Consider the following 19335-nt stretch of genomic DNA (forward strand, 5'->3'; position numbering starts at 1 on the left):
CTATATCAGTAGATTGAAGATTAGAGCAGCTTTAAAAGGCATAAGAGAGATAGTGACAGAAACAGAATCGACCACTGGATGTTAAGGTATTTGGGAAGCTCAGGTGGGAGGGCAAAATCCCCTGGTGAATTTTAAAGTCAGGCTGTGTAGCTGCTGGGATCACACAGCCCTCCTCTGATGCATGCTTCTGAGCACGTAACGCTCCTAGGGAATCATGACCGCGAGAAATAGCTATAACAGTGCTGCATGCCTGAATGAACAGCTGCCTTTGGCTTTCTGAGGGCTCCTCAGAGGCAGAGAAACACTAAGGAGAGAAGACATTTTAAGAGACGTCTAAGCTAGAAATTGAATACAGAGAAGGTGGGTGGAGGGGAAGCCTGGAATATAAACCCAGATGGATCTGCATTTCTGAGAGCTCAGGAGAGGAGATGATGACCCAGGCAAGGAACTGCCTTTCACTTGGAAGCTTTTGCATGTTGTGTTTTGAGGGTGACGTTTCCCATGGTTTTCCCACAGCAAAGGGAACGTTTCCTGTGGGGGAAATGGTATAAGACATCCCCTGATGCCTTAGAAACAAGGAAGATGGCCATTTTTCAGATGTCTTTTCAATACACTGAACTTTAAATGCCCCCTGGATTTATTGGTGAATGAGAAAAAGTACTGTTTGGGATATGGAGGTCCCAAGAAATCTGATCTGCCAGTAAACGCTGGAATGATGGACATTTGCTAAAGGGAAGCAGAACAGAGGTTGGCAATTCATCATTTCCATCCCTACATGAAATGTTGATTTCCACCCGGCTTGGCTGGGGAGCTACTCATACCATCGTAGATGGGGGCAAACACACCCACCAATCTCACCACCAACACTGCCCCCACCTCCTCCATCACCATCAACATCGCTGTGATGCTAGCAACTAACTTTTACCCAGTACTTGTTGGCTTAAAGGGAACCTTCTTGTATAAACATATTATTCAATAATGACTTCATGCTCTTCTAGGCTTGCTACATGATTGATAGTGTAGTTTTGAACTGCATTTTTAAGTAAGTTAGAGCAAAGCGTTTAAGCCTCTAAACAAGTTTGAAAAGTTACGTATATCTCAATGCTGCAGTTGTCAAGATCCCTGCCATTTTCTAGGAAGATTAAACATCTAGAAACATATTAGACTTTATTTTTTATTGTCTGACGTGTGCAGAGCAGGGTCATTTACCACTGGAACTATTTCAACACAAACACACCAAAATGAAAAACCTTTTTTTTTTTTTTTTTTTTTTTTTTTTTGCGGTACGCGGGCCTCTCACTGTTGTGGCCTCTCCCGTTGCGGAGCATAGGCTCCGGATGCGCAGGCTCAGTGGCCGTGGTTCACGGGCCCGGCCGCTCCGTGGCACGTGGGATCTTCCCGGACCGGGGCACGAACCCGCGTCCCCTGCATCAGCAGGCGGACTCTCAACCACTGCACCACCAGGGAAGCCCTGAAAAACCTTTTGAATGATTCTACCGGCCAAGAGAGTTAAAGAGAAAAGATCAACTTAATAACAGTGCAGTCGATTTCACAATTATTCTTGTAATTATAGTCTCACTTTGTTAGCCCTACCTGCTGGTGATGTGGCTACCTAGGGTGATAATAATTGAAAAACGAAGGGGTCAGGTGAATTTCGAGTCACCACTGCTCTGGAGTAATCAGTACAAATTAGATTCTCCACTGAATATCTCGACTCTAGGGACTTGGCACTCAGATTCATAAGCTTCTTTGTTCATGCTCATCTACAAGAGGGGACAACACTTATGGGGAAAAAAGAACCAGAGAACAAGAATCAGAAGGTACGTCCTATGTTGGACTTCCCTGGCGGTTCAGTGCTTAAGACTCTGCACTTCCAGTGCAGGGGGTGCGGGTTCAATCCCTGGTCAGGGAACTAAGCTCCCACATGCTGTGGGGCACAGCCAAAAAAAAGAAGAAGATATGTCCTACGCCATGAGTTCAGTTCTCCATTCAGCGGACGTTTCAGGCACGAGGGTGAGGCGTTCCCTGGTGGAGTGTGTACGTGGAGGCAGAGTGCTGAGCTGGGCTGGGTACCACGAGCATCTGTTTATGAAGCTTTCCTTTCTGCAGCTGGGGAGAGTTACCATGGAAACCATGGCCTCTGGGGTAAATACAGCTACCACGAGAAAAATTTATCTTAGACATCCTGGGTCCAGAAAACATGTCAATAAATCATCCAATTTATCTATTCTGTTTCCCTGCAGGTCTACACCTAAATAATATCAGAGAGACTTACCACACACTTTTAAGATTCTTCTGAATAAGAGGGTCTCAGTGTCTGTTTAGGATTGCACCCTTGTACTGCAGTTTTATGAATGCCCTAATCTGACCCTGTTCTGTTGAAGTCCCTATGGTCTGTTTTCAGGAGGGGCCCATCTCTACATCCATGTGGCAAAGAAGGGTGTGGAATCGCTGGTTAGAGATCCTGATGGTTCTGGCAGCTCTGCCTTCAAGGCATAACCCCCGCCGCCCTGCCCCCCATCAATAATGCCAAATCGTATCCAGGAGCAAACCGGGGCAGGAGGGAGGTGTGGGGGGATCCTGGAGGGGACGATGAATGTGGACATCGAGCCCCACCCCAAGGAGAGTGGTACAGAGTAAGAGGAGAGTTGAGTCGAGGCTGGCCACGAGGCAGGCTGGCCCGGGCGCGCTGGGGGGCAATGACACCAATTTTGGCCTCCACAGAGTCCCAGCTGATGAGCCAATGGGTGCGATTGGGGGAGTGAAGGACGAAGGGCATGAAAGATCAATGCCTCCCTAGGGAAACTGAGGCCAGTGGTTCTGATTAATCTCCCTGGGAGTTTGTCATGGCCAGAGAGTGGTTTCATGTCAAGAGGGGAAGACACCCACAGCAGTTCTGTGGGTCTCCCTGAAATCCTCTCTTCCTCTGCTTCTCTCCCGTCCCCTCCCCTTCCCTCCCTTCCTTTTCTTATCATCTTTCTCTTCCCCATCCTCATGGGCAAAGCTTGGCCACCATCTTGGGTTATGCCAACGAAGAAGAAATCTACGGTGACCTCGTCCTCTAATTTGAGAAAATATCACGAACTGGGCAAGTGAGAAGGGGTAGGGAAGGAAAGACAGAAGAAAAAATTTGTGCAGAGAACATTTTCTCTTAGCTATTCCAGGAATAAGATGCTCTGTTTTTATACCTCCAGCTTCATCTCCTCATGGCCAATCCCTGGGAATCTTCGCTATCAAGCTCTCAAGTCCTGCCGAGCTGCCAAGCACAGCTGAAGCCTGATGTCCCAGCCCTCTGCCCTGTCCCAGGTCCTGTCACGAACTCTGCAGAGGGACCGTGCACAGCCAAGCTCACCTGTCATGGTGTCTTTCCTGGAAGTGTGTTCTCCTTTAGTTCCGTGGTAAGTGGCGTTGCTGCCAGTGGACTCATAGTCTGTTTTTCTTTCTTTGAGGCTGATCATTTCCCGAGGTGAAGCTGGGGCACTTGCTACATAAAGAAATCGGAAGGATGACTTTCTGTGTCTCATTCCACAGCACGTATAGCTTTTCACACAAACAGGTAAAGTCATAAATGCACCTGGCTCAACACAGGTCAGTATGTGTACGTGGAACTGTTGATTTTTATTTTTGTTCTTTTGGTTCTTGTCTTTCCCCCTTCCCTTACTCCGTGTCACTTGGTGCTTTAGAGTTAAGGGGACACGCAACTCGAAGGCAGGGAGTTAAGGACTATATCCTGGGAGCATCTTCCCTACAGAGACATCCTCATGGGGATGTGACCTGCTCAAGGACAGTTTCAAGAATGAGATCCGTCTTGGTTGCTTTTTCTTTCTTTTTTCTTTTCCTTTATTTCCCCCTCCCTCCTTTCTTTTCTTCTTCCTTCCTTCCTTTGAAAAAATTAGATGTGTTTCAGAGGAGCGATTACTGATACTGAAGAATCCCTGATTAAATCAGATGTGCTTTTACTTAAACACGTTTCACACAGAAACGGCCCTAAAGGAAGACAGAGGATGATGTGGGGGACCAGTAGAGCCCCACCCACCGAGGTCTTCTCCATCAGCCTGGGGACTGGGCTGCGGGTGTGGCGTGAGAGCACCTGTCTCCTGATGGGGGTCCTTGCTCCATCTCAAACGCCCCTAACAATCTCCCACACACACCTTGCGCCCCGGTCCCTCGCTGCCTGTTGGACCTGGGGACTGAGCCCTGTCAACCGTTTGTGTCTTCATGTCTTCAGTGATGGGCTGTGATTAGAGGATTCCCTTAGGAATTCCATGATTCTTTAACAAACTGGGCCCAGAACAGAGGAAAACCTGAACTTGGACTTAAAGGAAGCAAACAAAAAGAGGTTTAGTTTTCTTTAAAGATCGGATGGATTGCGAGCAACTAAGCCGCCCTGCCAGTGCAGAGATGTGCTGGGAGAAGTGGAGGTTAAGTGTGTGTGCCGGTGCTAAGGCAGCTACTGTGCGCCCATCCTATGGGCTGACCTCACATTGGTCTCCACACTCCTCAATGAGGCCACTCGCATCCCAAGCTTAGTCAATTGCACCTCATCCATTCTGAGTGCAGCCGTGCTACTCTTTGGTCCCAGAGCCTTCTCCAGCTTCCATGCCCGAGGGCAGTGCTTCATAAGCTTGTTTAACCTTAAGACTCACCTGAGAACCTGGGGATCACAAAACCCGACCCTGGACCTTGTGAATCTGAATTTTCAGTTGGGCCTAGGAATCCAAATTTAGCAAGCATGCCTGGTGAATCTCTGGGGAACTCCGAGTTTTAGGATAAAGCTCATTTTCCTTCACTAGTGTCCAAGCCCCTCCCCACTCAAGCCTCAGTTTACCTTTCAGCTGTTTGTTCACACCCTCTGCAGGGTCCCCCAGCTCCAGCCCACTGGACCTGCTTGTTGCCTATCTGAGTCACTTGATTCATTTCACCAAACTTAGTATCTTCTATGTACAAAGCCCCGTGCTAGACATGGGGGACAAAAACATGAGTCACAGCACACTTTCTGAAGTTGAGGAGCTCTTCATCGGGTGAGGAAGTGAAACCAGAAGATGGCTCAGTGGATGTCTTAGCCAAGCGCTGGGAAGGTAACAAAGGGGGCCTTTGCCCATCCTTTCCTGAAAGGCCCCCTACCCACCTCTCAGACCTGTCAAATAAAATCAAGGCTCACTGCTGAGATCTTGAAACCCTCAGAGATTTCCAATCCTAGCTGCCCATCAGAATTAGTTACCTAGAATACTTAAAAATACATTGATGCTTGAACATGCCCCCCAGCCAGTTGCACCAGAATCTCTGGGTGTAAATCCAATGGGAAGGCAGGGAAGAAACCTGCAATTGTTCCACGTAACTCAACTGGGCTCTGGGTCCAGTTCCTGCGTGTTCTCAGAACACGGGCTGCTGCGTCTCACTCACCCCCTCCACCTCTGCCCCATCTCCTCTCTTCTCTCTCCATCTTCCTCTCTGGGGAGAGTCCTCTCCTGCCCTTGCTCCTAGATCTTCTGCATAAAGATTGGCCTTTTATGAGTCACTGCCAGGCAATCGTGAACGGACAATATTTTGGAGCCTCTTGACCAAAGCTTTTAAAATGAGAATCCGATATTGCACAGATGGTGGGGTTTACTAAACTATGTCAAGTGTGTAATTATCTCCTGAGACCTCACACACAGTGGTCCGAGTCTCCAGTAAACCAGGAGGACACTCCTGGAAAAACCACATCTCCCCAACAAGCGTTTATTAGGTATCTTCGAAGTGCCTTGCCTGGGTACCACCAGGCAGTGCCCCACCTGCATCCCTGGGATGCTGACATCCTGTAAGGCACTGCTTCTCTTTCTGGGCGCCTTCCAATCTATTATATTATTCCATCTTCCTGACACTGATTGGTTCTTCATAATTAGAGCTCTTAAAGACACTGTCCTTTAGCTCCCAAGACTCACTGCTCTTTATCTTTTTAAGAACTATGAAAATAACATGTGTAAAAGGCCACCTCCATGCCTCTGAGGCAGGTGGAAGTTCCTCCAGTTACACGGGGCTTCCTAATTCTCGTTCAGCGTGGGGCTAAACATTAGAAGCGATAACACCGCACTAAAAATATAAGTTTTCACGGGGCTGGGAGAGGGTAATCTATTTCAGTCAAATATTCCCCATTCATCTCTGATTCTCCCCATCGTTATGACAGTAAAGTATGGTGTAAAGTTTCATGACAAACATCCTCAAGGGCAGAGGGGCCACCCTGCTGGGGAGTGCTCTGTACCATGCCCTTGAGACTCAGTTCCAGAAAATATAGTTTCCTCAGCAGGAGGAGGGCAGCGAAGAGCAAGGAGAAACTTTTCTTAAATAAAAGCCTCTATCTCTGCGTGTGTGTGTTCGCCCATATAAAATTATTTATTACACATTGAATAAAACAACAATAAAATCTATATCACTTATATACTAAACAGTGTGCTCATATTTTGCCTTTAATTATGTCCTTAATCCTTGGCATTACATAATGTGACTGAAAAAGGGTGTAAAAATAAGGTATCTTTACAAGGAGGTAAGAAAAGTTAGTTCCAAATTTAATAAGAATGAGACGGGGGAGGGGCAATATAGCAGTAGGGGATTAGGAAGTATAAACTATTATGTATAAAATAAGCTACAAGGATATACTGTGCAGCACAGGGAACACAGCTGATCTTGTACAGTAACTATAAATGGAGTATAACCTTTAAAAATTGTGAATCACTGTATTGTACACCTGTAACTTACATAATATTGTACATCAACTATACTTTGATAAAAAAATTAAAAAGAAAGAATGAAATAAAATTAGAAAAAATTAAATTGAATGGTTTAAAAGTTACTGTTGATTGTAATATGAATATATGAAATGATTTATCTGCTGGTTTATAGGTAATAATGAAAAGCAAATCAGGTATGGAACAGTAACGAAAGCCTCAATGACAGTTTTCAAACGTAGGTCATTCTCAAGGAGGAAGGAGCACACCCTCTCTCCCCTACTCTGTCATCCCAAATCTAATCAATAAAATGCAACCTAAACTATCTTAAGTGGGTAGAACGTCCATGGAAAACCCTGATTTGCAAACACTTGGCGGTTTTATACATTCCTATTCCTCCCTGAATGCTGGCCCAGGATGTGCATTTCATGCCTGTGACACCTGTTAGAGGTTTTTAGAAACCTGTTAGAAAGATGTTTGTTCTGAGTCTGTGTATGTATGATACAAAGTCACCACCACTGTAAAAAGAAAACAGATTCATTTGATATTTCTAGCAAGTGTCCCAGTCGGGATGACCCTCCTGTCTGTGGGGTCAGCTAAGGGGTCGGGGCGGGGGGCCTTGGATCCAAGAGAAGCAGCCACTGGCCCAGGGTCCCTCTTACCTGAGCGGTTGTTGGGAGACACGCGCACAGGGGAGATGGAGGGCGTGCGAGAGGAGGAGTAGGGTCTTTGCCGATCCCTCTCGATGGTTGAAGATGAGGCTACGAAGTGATACTGTGACCATCCATCCTGCAATAGACAGCAGCTCCTATTAACTGGGGAAGGCAGAGAGATGCCTCACTTCCTCACACTTGGACGTGCCAAGCATTGGAATTTGCAAAGCATTTCTCCAGTCTGTCAGGAGAGGTCTCAGATCTCTGCGCCTCCATCGTCCAGGTTAACAGAGAGGAGCGATAAGTGAGACCCACCTCCTGCCCCCTCCAGACAGCCTGACTCGGGGAGGGCCTGCCCTCGGTGCTTGCTTTCCGCCCCAGATGTGAGATAAATGGTCTCTTTGCAAACCTGCTTTGGCCTGAAGATTGTATTTAAATGAAAACTTGCTGCTCAGAATGAGCCTGAAACTGTCTATTTTTTGCCTGCCTGGCTCCAGCTCTGTCCAGTCCTCTTTTCAACCACCTCCAAGTTTTCCAAAGTGTTTACTCTTCTTTTCTTGGGACCAATCTGTTAGTGATCAGAATGCCAAGAAGCATCATCCCTTCCCTTCGTCCCTTCCCGTTCATCTCCCTTACATGGTTTCAAGGTCCTTCTCTGCCTCAAATGCCCCGTCCCCACTAGCTCAAGGCCTTCAGCATGACTGTTGCCAAGTATTCACACTCAGGTTGCTACGTTCTCTGATTTGCCCCAGGAATTCTATTTTTCAATGTAGAGCATATTCAAAATGCCTCCTACCAATCAATCCGCCATTCGCCTTCTAATATCTGGTTAATACAGGAAAAGCATGTATACCATTTTTCATCATGAAAACCATATAAATACATTATGGGTCATTTTTTGAATTTAGAAAGCATAAAGAAGAAAATAAAAATAGCCAACAATTCCTCTCTCCTCCTCCCCAGAGAACTTCTGTTGAGATGTCACAGTATTTCCTTTCAGTCTTTTTTCTTCTTTAATTCAAGTTTAGTTTTTTCAAAGCAAGATGTCAAAGAGTACTGACATTATCAAGGAAAAGCAGACACCTGCTGCACTCCCAGTTCCTGCTTCACAGAGGAACCATTTTTAACTCTTTCGGTTTTTTCTTTTTTGACCTTTACAAGGGACTCAATTCTCTACAAAGAATCATTGCAAACATAAATGGACGAAAGTTAACAAAGAACAGAATTTAAACTCATTTCAATATTTGTGTCTTTCTTTGTGTAATTCTCATTATTGCTGTTCTATTTGACCCGTACAATAAAGCCAAAATTAGAAGTATGCTATTATAAAAGCTACTACCTAGTGCTTATTAAGTATTTACTCCAAGGCAAGATTTTCTCAACAATCCCATGGGCTGGATACTATTATTAGCTCCATTTTACAGAGGAAGAATCTGAGCCTTAGAAAGTTAACGGGCCACCCAAAGTCAAGCAGTAAACAAGTGAAGACTCATGTTAACTACTGAAATATGGCATATTGAAAAGATGAAAACTCTAATTTGAAAAGATACATGCACCCCAACATTCATAGCAGCACTATTTACAATAGCCAGGACATGGAAGCAACCTAAATGCCCATCGACAGATGAATGGATAAAGAAGATGTGGTATATATATATATATATATATATATATATATATATATATATATACATACATATACACACACACACATATACATACAATGGAATACTAATCAGCTATAAAAAAGAAGGAAATAGTGCCATTTGCAGCAACATGGATGGAACTAGAGATGATTCTCATACTAAGTAAAGTAAGTCAGACAGAGAAAGACAAATACCATATGATATCACTTATATGTGGAATCTTAAAAAAATGATACAAGTGAAGTTATTTACAAAACAGAAAAGACTCACAGATATAGAAAACAAACTTAACGGTTACCAAAGGGGAAGGGGGGAGGGATAAATTAGGAGTTTGGGATTAACAGATACACACTACTGTTTATAAAACAGATAAACAACAAGGACCTACTGTAGAGCACAGGGAACTATATTCAATATCTTATAATAACCTATAAGTGAAAATAATCTGAAAAAGAATCTATCTATCTATCTATATCTATATCTATATCTATATATAACTGAATCATTTTGCTGTACACCTGAGACATTGTAAATCAACTACACTTCAATAAAAACATGTGGCATATTGATAAGTCCTTGGAAGCAAGCTGAGGGGATTGAGGAATGCAGGTGAGGAGATGCTATTTGAGGGCGTGTGGTCGGGCAAGTGCTCTGGGAGCAGTTAACGTTGCAGCAGAGGCCTGGCAGATGACGAGAAGCCAGACACTGAAGACACAGGTTGGGGTTTCCGAGCCAAGGGAAGAGCAGAAGTGAAGAGCCTGGGGTGGGAAAGCGCTTGGCTGATGTGAGCACAGCAGAAAGTTTCTGTGACTGAAGGGGAGCCAGGAAGACAAGAAGCCTTCTGAGCGTCTGGGACAGTCTGGGGAGAGTAGAACAGAGACTAGTTAACGAGCTATTCCACTAGAGGGAGGGAGAGATGACCCTGGCTTGGCTGTGGGCTGGTGGTGAGCAAGGCGCAGATTTTGCATCTAAGTTGGATTTGCTGATGACTCGGCTACTGGGTGTGGGAGAGAGGAATCAAGCCTGACCCGGATGTTGCTGGTGTGAACAACGTGGGGCTGGAGATGTCACTTACTGAGACAGGGGACCACTGGAAGAGGAGTGGCTTTAGGAAGTGAGATCAGTGCTGCCATCTGGGATGTGCTGGGTTAGAGATGCCTGCTGGACATGAAAGAAAAGAGAATAAAGCAGAACCTGAAACCTGGAATTTCAGGAGTGACGTCAGACTTAGAGGTAAACTTTTGCAGTTCAGTATACAGATATCATTTGAAGATAAGAGAATAGATGGAAGCCTTGCACGTGAATGCAAATAGAGGAAAGCAGAGGACACAGGGCTGGGACGCTCCAATACTTAGAGGGCACATAGAGCAAGGAGAAAATTCCCAGGATGCTGAGAACGAGCAGAGTGAGCTGGGAGCAGAACCAGAAGGGTGTGCTGTCAGGCAAGACCAGGAAAGAAGATGCAGAGAGAAGGAGACCAGCTGAATAACAAGGAGGACCAAGCACAGTCCTTTGGCCCTGGGAAGATGGAAGTCAGCGTGACTGGAACAAAAGTACTTTCTTTGGTCTGGTTGGTAAATCTCTAACTCAGGTAGGCTCAAAAGAGAGTGAGAACTGATGGAAAAATGGTGAGTTCAGACAGCCTTTGGCAAAAGCTGATTATTAAGGGGAGCCCAGAAATGGGGCTTCAAGAGCTAGAGCGACTAAGAGAAGTTTTAATATATCACCTGGAAAAGATTGCGGCATTTCACATCCTGATGGGAATGACTCGACATAGAGGAAGAAAAACTGGGGACGCAGGAGAGAGAGGGAAACATTTCTTAAGAAAGGAGGGATTGACGGGATTCAGTGAGCTGTGGGGTCAAGGGCCATGGAATCAGGAGAGAAAACAGACAGGCTGCACAGCCACAGACGCGGCAGGGAGATGGGCTGATCTGGTGATGGGACGATGAGGATGTCCTTTTCTGTTTTCTGACATTTTCTGGAGGGGACGTGGGGATGAGAAGGGAGGTCATGCATCCACTGAGAGTGAGAAGGAGTTGGAGTTTAGAGGATGGAAGAGGCGAGGGGAAGGGAGGGAAGAGGAAAGAAGAGAGCAAGAAGAGAAGCGTGAGACAGTTCTTGAGGTAGGAGGGGTGCAGGCTGACCGTGGCCATGTAGCCTGGTGGCCAGGAGCTGAGAGGTGACTTGAGGTTCATGGCAATGAATTCAAAAGGAGAAGACTCATCCCCACGGTGGCTTGTTTTCCTCCAGCCACATTCAGCTGCCCTGGGGCAGGTGTGAGTAGATGGAATCGGATGGGGCTGGTCAGAAAAGTGACTTGGAAGGAGACAGAGACAAGGGGATGCAAAGGGCATGTCATGGAAGCCCACAGAATCTAGGCTGGGTGGAGAGGAAAGTGAAGATTGAGGGAGGAGGTGGGGAACGAACACTAGGCAGTGGACTGAGGATCTGAAGAGGGTCAGAGACTATTGGAATGGGGACATTTCACAGATGCTGGGGGTTCCCTTGAGGGAGGAGGGAGAACTTCCCAGAAAGAGCAAAAGAGGAGCAAGGGAGATACCTAGTCCACCTCCAAGCCTAGTGACGTCAGGCAGAGGGGATGGGACATGACAAGCCACCACGTGAGAGGGCTGCCGGGGGCTGGGGTGTGTCCTTGGGGACAGCCGGTTCACAGCAAGAAGACTGAAAAAAGAAGCGGTGGGTATTGGATGCAGGGGGTCTTACTGACAGTAGCCTGTGGGTTCAAGGGGGAAAGGAGGAAAGGTGGGTAGGAGAAAGGGAGAAAGGGGGGAATACTGGGGCAGATTACTGGTTATTTAGAGCCTTTGAGTGAGAAGAGTCCCGAAATGATGGCTTACCCAGGAGTCCTGGGCAGTTGGTGGTGACCGAGGCAAGGAGGGTCTAAGGGCAAATAGCTGAAACCTCTTCCAGGAAGGGTGGGAGCCGTGGTAACAGGCAGGTGTCAGGGCAGGAGGAGAAAATGTACTGTCTCTGCAGGAATTCTGGGCATTTCCCTTAAACCCTCCAGAGGATGGCAGCATGCACAGGGCAGAAGCAGTCTTACAAAAGCCTGTAAAGTATTTCAGAGGTGAATGGACCCATTACTCACATAAGGGAACAATTAAAACATTTATTTGTTTTAAGAAGATGTTCCTTTCTTGTGAAGGGAATGCTTTGTGGACAGCAAAAATCCTTAAACAGGACCAAACAGAGGCAGATAATTTTACGTTTGTCTCACTTGCAATTTAGAAGATATTCTTTGCAGGGGGGGCAGGGTTCCAAGGAGTGGTTCAGGAAATTGCTTTAATCAAACCCTTGGCTTCTTTGGTCATGAATAAGTCATGATACTCCATATGTTATGAAAGGTGAGCAAGGTATTTCATAATAAGAATATGGGCTATATCTGATATGTCCTAAGACCAAAGGAGACACCAGACATAAAGGTGGTATAACTCTAGGTCTGGTTTTACTTGGCAAGTAGCGCTGTACTCAGCATCTGCCTCTTGCGCAGGTGAGTGGAGATGTTTTGCTCAACGGTTCACAATTGATGATGCTTAGGTAAGTACTTACGTCTCTGGAAGTGTCAGCAAAATGGATGTAATAATAAAACTTCTTATGAAGGAAGAAACTCATAAGAAAGCACCAGAAAAAGATTTCAAATCCTTTATAAGACCCATTTCTGAGAATACAATCACGTGACAGAGGTGAGTCTTGCAGGCGACTTGTCTGTGGGTGATGGAATTAGCAGACACTTGAGGATGACAGGGAGTGTGTCAGAGGCACCGAGAATGTCGCCCCAGCCAGACACCTCTGCTTATGGCTGGTAATTGTATGCATGTGGGCACAGAAACTTTGAATGGAGGTGGGAAGGGGGAGCCTGGGGAACAGGGCAGAGTGGAAACCCAGTTAAGGCTCTGGATTAGAGCAGTTTCCTGAGCCACAGCTTGGGAGCCCCTGGAGGAGCAAGGAAGGTAACCTGGTTCCCACTCCATATCCATCTTCCCCCTCATTCCCTGATGCAGAGTGGAAGGTGTGATGACTAAACAAAGACTTCCAACATCACTACCATCACCAATGCCCAGAAGGGACCTCAGGTTTCATTCTGATGGCACATCCTTCCACACATCATGGAAAAGTGTAACCTTGGATGCTAGAGGACAGGGTACAGATAAATCTACACTCGTTTTAGTGATGCTGAATAACTACCTGGAGGGTAGATCTCATGACCCTTGACATCTTTTACTGCATGAAATTTTTAGTCATTCTACTGAAAAAAAAATGTTTTGCTTTCGAAAGAAGTAGGACGTGAAGATATATTTTCTTTGGGAAAGTTACTGCTGAGCTAACATTTCTTTTAACCAACAGCCATGGACATACTTGTTATCTAGCCAGCCTGCAATAAATTTATTATTCATTTACTTCCCACTGTCATTCAGAAAGACTTGAAAGTGGTTTACAGAAACACACACAACTCGGGCACATAGCTTTAAAATCATTATTTGCCTCTTTTTAAATAAATTTGTTTATTTATTTATTCTTGGTTGCGTTGGGTCTTCATTGCTGCGCGCAGGCTTTCTCTAGTTGCAGCGAGCGGGGGCTACTCTTTGTTGTGGTGTGCAGGCTTCTCATTGCGGTGGCTTCTCTTGTTGTGGAGCACGGGCTCTAGGTGCGCGGGCTTCAGTAGCTGTGGCACGTAGGTTCAGTAGTTGTGGCTCGCGGGCTCTAGAGCGCAGGCTCAGTAGTTGTGGCACACGGGCTTAGTGGCTCCGCGACATGTGGAATCTTTCTGGACCAGGGCTCAAACCCGTGTCCCCTTCATTGGCAAGCAGATTCTTGACCACTGCGCCACCAGGGAAGCCCTATTTGCCTCTTTGATGACGATGTTTTCTTTTTAACCTTTTAAGTCTCTGTAGACCAGAGGTTGTTCCCCAAATTCTATTGGGTGCTTAACCCCAGTTCCCCTTCATACCATCCCTTTGGCTCAGATAAGAAAGTTCAAGGAAGGAAACAGAATGAAGAATAGCCACAAGGGCAGGGCCATTAATCCTTAATATTGATGATAAAGAACTCTTTTAATATCTGTCTTTCACCTCCAGCAAAATGACTGCAAAGTTGTGCCCTTCAGCTCAAGACACAGCCAAGGTGTCAAAAATGTGATATGATATCTGCACCTCAGATTGGTTTTTATTTTTAACATATTAAACTTAAAACCAGAGGTTGTTAAATTGTTCCAAGTATAAGACATAGAAATCCGAAAGAGAAGAGGATTTCAAAGTCACTGAACTTTAAATTGCCACCGGAAATAATCTGATTTTCTTCATCTTACCCTTTTACTGTCCTTCCATCAGTTTCACCAGTTTCAGAAAGTTCCCGGCGTGTTTCTTTATGAAACTGTTTTATTCCCCAAAGCTACTCTCATCTTCATCGTTACTCTCAATGGTCCAGAAAGTGTGAGAATCAAGGCAACTTTGTTCACAGCCTCATGACCATTGGGTCCTCACAGTTTGACGACATGGTGGCCTTTCTATTTCCTACAGATCTTTCCCTTAAGTGTTCCGAGGTCCCTGAATTTATAACCATCTCCCTTTTATATATATTTTTTACCATCCCATAAACATCTCCACGAAGACTGTGTTACTGGAGAGACTTCCACCAACAGAGCCCAGATGAAGGGGCTAAGTTGTTTTCAGACTCGTCTACACGAGGCTAGTACAGCACACACCTGCCCCATAGCCTCTTATTCTGGAAACTGTGCAGGACATTCAATTCAGATTAGCACGTGAATATCTTAGGTTTGTGTGCAAAGAAATGAATAGAGCTGTTTGTCAACGCTCAAACCTGCTTTAACCTTGGGTGTCTCTGCTGAGAGAGGTGGAATTAGACAATTGTTCAAGTCAGCCCTTCTGTCCCACGAACCATTAGGACCACGATGACTGATCAGCTCTGTCTCGGTTTCTTTTCCATAAAATAAGGGCAAAATGATTCAGTCAGCTCGGGGAGTTTTAAATATAGTCCTGCCTGGGCCTCGGGCTCTGAGATTCTGTTGAAATCGTTCTGAGTAAAGTCTGGGTGTTGGTATTTTCAAAAGCACTTAGGTGATGTTAATGAATAGCGTGGCTGGGAACCACTGGCTTGGAGTTTCCATGCATATTTGGCAGTGGCTAATAGGGATACAGAATACATTGTAGAGGGCTCAATCCTAGGAGGCCCTTAGGTCTTCGACTCCATTTCGCAGAGTCAGAAAGGCACTGACTTCTACAGGAACAAACACAGGTCCAACCTCTGAGCAGAGAGGTGCCCCCCGATCCCGCCTGCTGCAATGAGCCCCAGTCACACCCGATTACCCAGCAGTCACCACGTGACTCAATTTCCCAGTCTCCACCTTTGATTAGGCAGCTCTGAGACCTGACACAACACCTTCTCTTTGTCAAATCTTCCTCTCCTGGCTCAGTTTTGTGCTAGGTAAACAGAGGCAGGCAGCACGTGTTCATTCAATCGCTCTTGCTAAATGAATTATGCCTCCAAGGTTTAGGGGAGCTTTTAGCAATACAGCTATGGTTTTCCTTGCCTGCTATGAACAAAATGCTATGACCTCACACTTATGTCTGCTGCAAGCCTGTCCGTCTGCCCAGCTGTGAGGCAGGGCTGGGCCTTATTATTTCCTGGTCTCTAGCCTAGTAGCTGCAATACCGAAGTGCCTAATAAATGCTGCTAGATGGATTCAATGATTTAAGATGACCACATTAATTGTTATAAATGAAATGATAATCAATGCCATAGGCTTTACTGCTAACTCCACAGTTCTTACACTCTTACAGTTCTATAACAAATGAAGGTTATCAGAGCCTTACAGTTTTTTGTTTTCTTAATTTTAGCTTAGAGCAACCTCATCAGTCTCATCTGCTGCTGTTGGTATATCTGTCCTTTATGACATACTTACTGCTGGGCTGAAGGCAGTGTTGGTTTAGGTAAACTGGTACATAAAAAAAAAAAAAAAAGAAAGAAAAAAGTAGCCTACAGATTGCCTACTCTACGTGAAATGGTAATTTCTCTCCATTCCCCATGTTTCAATGCGAGGTATATAAAATTGTCTCCTCTTTAACCAATCTTGTAAATAATTCTGGTGCATCATTATACCTGCCACATCTGGGCCTGGCTTGGTTCTGATTCCATTCACAGCTCTCAGAGCACGTATATCTTTACCTCTTGCACATGCCCCACCCCCAATCTCTACTGCTTCTTGCATCCTGCAGCTCAGAAACCACGAGCCGCTGTCTACAGCAAATGCACTCAGTTTTCCCCAAACACAATCCTTAGGAGAGCTGGGGAAAAAGAAGGAGAAGGGAGAGCACATCTCATTTCTCATTAGATATGCTCCAATGTCCTTCAGTTTGGGTATAGGAGCCCACACCTGCTGTGAGGTGTGACATGTGTCCACTGGACTGATGGGCTGGTTTCTGGAGGGGGGTCACCTTGTGGGAACATTACGGGGCATGGAACACTGATGACCAGGGTCGCTGCTCTGGAGCGGGAACAGGGCGCTGTGCATGCCAACAGGAGGTGTGCAGGGCATGTGGCTGTGACGGAAAGAAACGAGCCAGGCGGGAGTGTTCTCATACTTTCTCCTCCCTGACCGCCAAAGAGCATCCTGTCACTGCCAGCGGAGCAGGGCAGCGGGCCCCGCCCCTAGCGCTGGATTAGAGAAGGGATGGAGGGGGACACTGCCAGCTGGACCAGGAGGGAAAAGAGATTAGGAAGAGAACTTGTTCAATCTGCATAACAAAGAGTTTAGGGTGAAAGTGGAGAGGAAGAGTGAATATCTCAAGGGCTGTTCGGAGAATCTGCTGATGAGGGAGGCTAGAGAAAAGGGGTTAAATACCAAATCTTCATCAACGTGCTTCAGGAGATGAGATTAACCGGGCATGGGTGGATATATGTAGACTGTATAACTGATTTACCCTGCTGTACAGCAGAAACTAATGCAACATTTAAAATCAACTATACACCAATAAAAATTAAAAAAAAACAAACAAACAGGGCATGGGATTTCACGTTACTTATGTTGTGATCTCTGGCCTCTGGAAGAGGCGCGCCCTTCAGTGACAAGACAATGGTGGGGTGGAAAGTGACAAAGTTAGTGAATATCTACAGCTCTGATGGATAAGTTAAACCGGGAGGTTCCCATTTGCAGTTCTGTTTTCGAAGCGAGTTTTGGAATCTTTATCTTCTGTACTTAGAATCTAGATGTAACAAATCTTTTCTAGTGATAAGTGACATCTCTGACTTGGACAAAAGCTTCAGAAAATAATTAACGTTGAAAAAGGAGAATAGTTGTTTTTTCCACTGAGGATATTAATTGGCTCCCCGAAATAGATACTAAGACAGTGTTATGCCAGTATATGTTTTTCCTCTCTTTGAAAACAGCTCTGGAGCTTCCTTAATTTGATAAGATTTATCTGGCATCTAAACAAGGATTTCTCAGGAGGCATACAGAGACTCTTTAGTTCTGAAGTAACAGATACAAGCTTTTTGTGTTAAGCTGTCCTTGAAGTCTCTCGGCCCATAGAGCTTGTCAATTCTAATTTGCTATGATGACTTGAGATATAAAGAAAGTGTGGTGAAAATCCTTGGGGCTTAAAGCAAACCAAGTTCATCCACTCATTCAACCCAGAACACTTAGAGCCTGTGCTTCCATCACTTCATCAGGAACCTATTTTTCAAATGAAAGTTAAAACCTGAGTTGTTGCCATCTGCTGAAAAAGGTAACCAGCTGAGCTACTGCTCACTTAAGAAAACTTGATTGCTCAAAATTGTGCCAGTTTTCCAGTCATTTTTTTAAGTGGAATAAACCTATTGATGTAATCACATGAAGAGAAAGAAAAGATTCCAAATTAGCGGAAGTTATACAAACATCCTCCTTACATCAGTAAAAGGTATTATAGAGAAAAACATGGAAATAGAATATTCAGAGTCTGTGTGATTGAAGACCAAGCCAGATTTTGCCTGTCAATGAAACCACAGCTCCTCTTGGCTATAATAAAACAAGCTGCCATCTACTTTTAAGGTAAACTGTTTGTTAAAAGATTCATTAAAACTAATTCCATCAACAGTTCCAAAAGCTATTAGAGTTAAATATTTAAACTAAATCTTAAGAGCCAAAAGGAACTATTTGCAGAAGTAAATACCACCTGACATACCTGGTTACTTTCATTAGTTTGTTCCAGCTCTGGTGCTTTTAATGAAATTTAATTAAATTGATTTGGCTACTTAAAGGTATAGGATACATAAGGATAAGAGTCTTCTGCAGTATGCACCATCTTTTAAAAGCAAATACTGAGTAAATCCATTTTAGGAATTCAATTTATTACCATTGAACTAATTCTAAAGAAATAATATTACTGAGAAGATTTGACAAGTTGGAAAGAAATTGATATAATTTGGTTGAAGAAAGTATATCATGGTTAACTACCAGTAGTTAACTGGTGCCAAACGGAATGCAGAAAACCACCTGGCAAATTGAAATGAGACCGGCTCAGGCCTTTTGTTTCCCTGGCATCACTTTGGAGGCCTTAAAACAAAGATCTGATGTGGATGATCTTTAACAATGGCCTTTGTGTTCCAGCTAGTGCTGCAAAGTTACATTTGGTGTGAAACTGTACAAAGTCCCATCTTCAAGTTGACAAATCCAAATGTCTGGCTTCTAGCAGCAAAGTCGTTCTGACATTTGAAAAGCCAGGTATTTTGCATCTATACTCATCAGCGGCCAACAAGTTCAAAGCTCACCCTGGGTCCCAACCTCAATGTCTGCACATTCCACGCTGCTTCAGAAGGCTTTAAACCATGGAAATGGAGCAGAGTCACGGAATGAGCCATCTGCTGATCTTAAACTCTGGGGTAGCTACATGGTTGGATTTGTTTAATAAACATTAGTAAGTACCTGTGCTGGGTACAGGGGCGAGAACAGAGACAGGTAGGCATGGCTCCTGAGGGGAAGATAAAGGGGAGAAGGACGTTTAAAATAGGATTATATCACACTGCATTTCTTAAAGAGCCAGGAAGAAAAAGGCACAGGTTATTATGAGGGATCTTTACTAGCCTTGGAGAGTTGGAGAGGGAGGTTACCTTGGGGAAGAGACAAACTGAGATTGAAATAGCCAGGCTTGGTGGGAGAGAAGGGAAGGCATTCTTGGCTGAGGAATGAACCTTCACCCATGCAGTGCAAAGGCACTGAGGTTGAGGAAGGTGAGCTTGGAGAGAAGGGTAGGAAAGTGAGAGAAACTGGAAGCCACTGAGAAGTTTTAATCAGGAGACTGACTGGGTCAGGTTTGG

At 45.0% G+C, this 19335-nt stretch overlaps 1 protein-coding gene across 3 annotated transcripts in view; it reads right to left on the minus strand.

The window, feature by feature from the left end:
• Positions 1-19335, minus strand: part of CTNND2 (catenin delta 2) — a 950773-nt gene that overhangs the window by 12043 nt on the left and 919395 nt on the right. For all 3 annotated transcript variants that reach the window (XM_007456448.1, XM_007456447.1, XM_007456446.1), the window contains 2 exons: positions 7367-7493; positions 3353-3484 (listed from right to left, as the gene is read on the minus strand). In XM_007456448.1, coding sequence (XP_007456510.1) covers positions 3353-3484; positions 7367-7493 — 259 coding nt within the window. The remainder of the gene's footprint in view (positions 1-3352; positions 3485-7366; positions 7494-19335) is intronic.

Source organism: Lipotes vexillifer, unplaced genomic scaffold (assembly GCF_000442215.2).
Source record: "Lipotes vexillifer unplaced genomic scaffold, Lipotes_vexillifer_v1.1 scaffold458, whole genome shotgun sequence".
NCBI classification, from domain to species: Eukaryota; Metazoa; Chordata; class Mammalia; order Artiodactyla; family Lipotidae; genus Lipotes; species Lipotes vexillifer.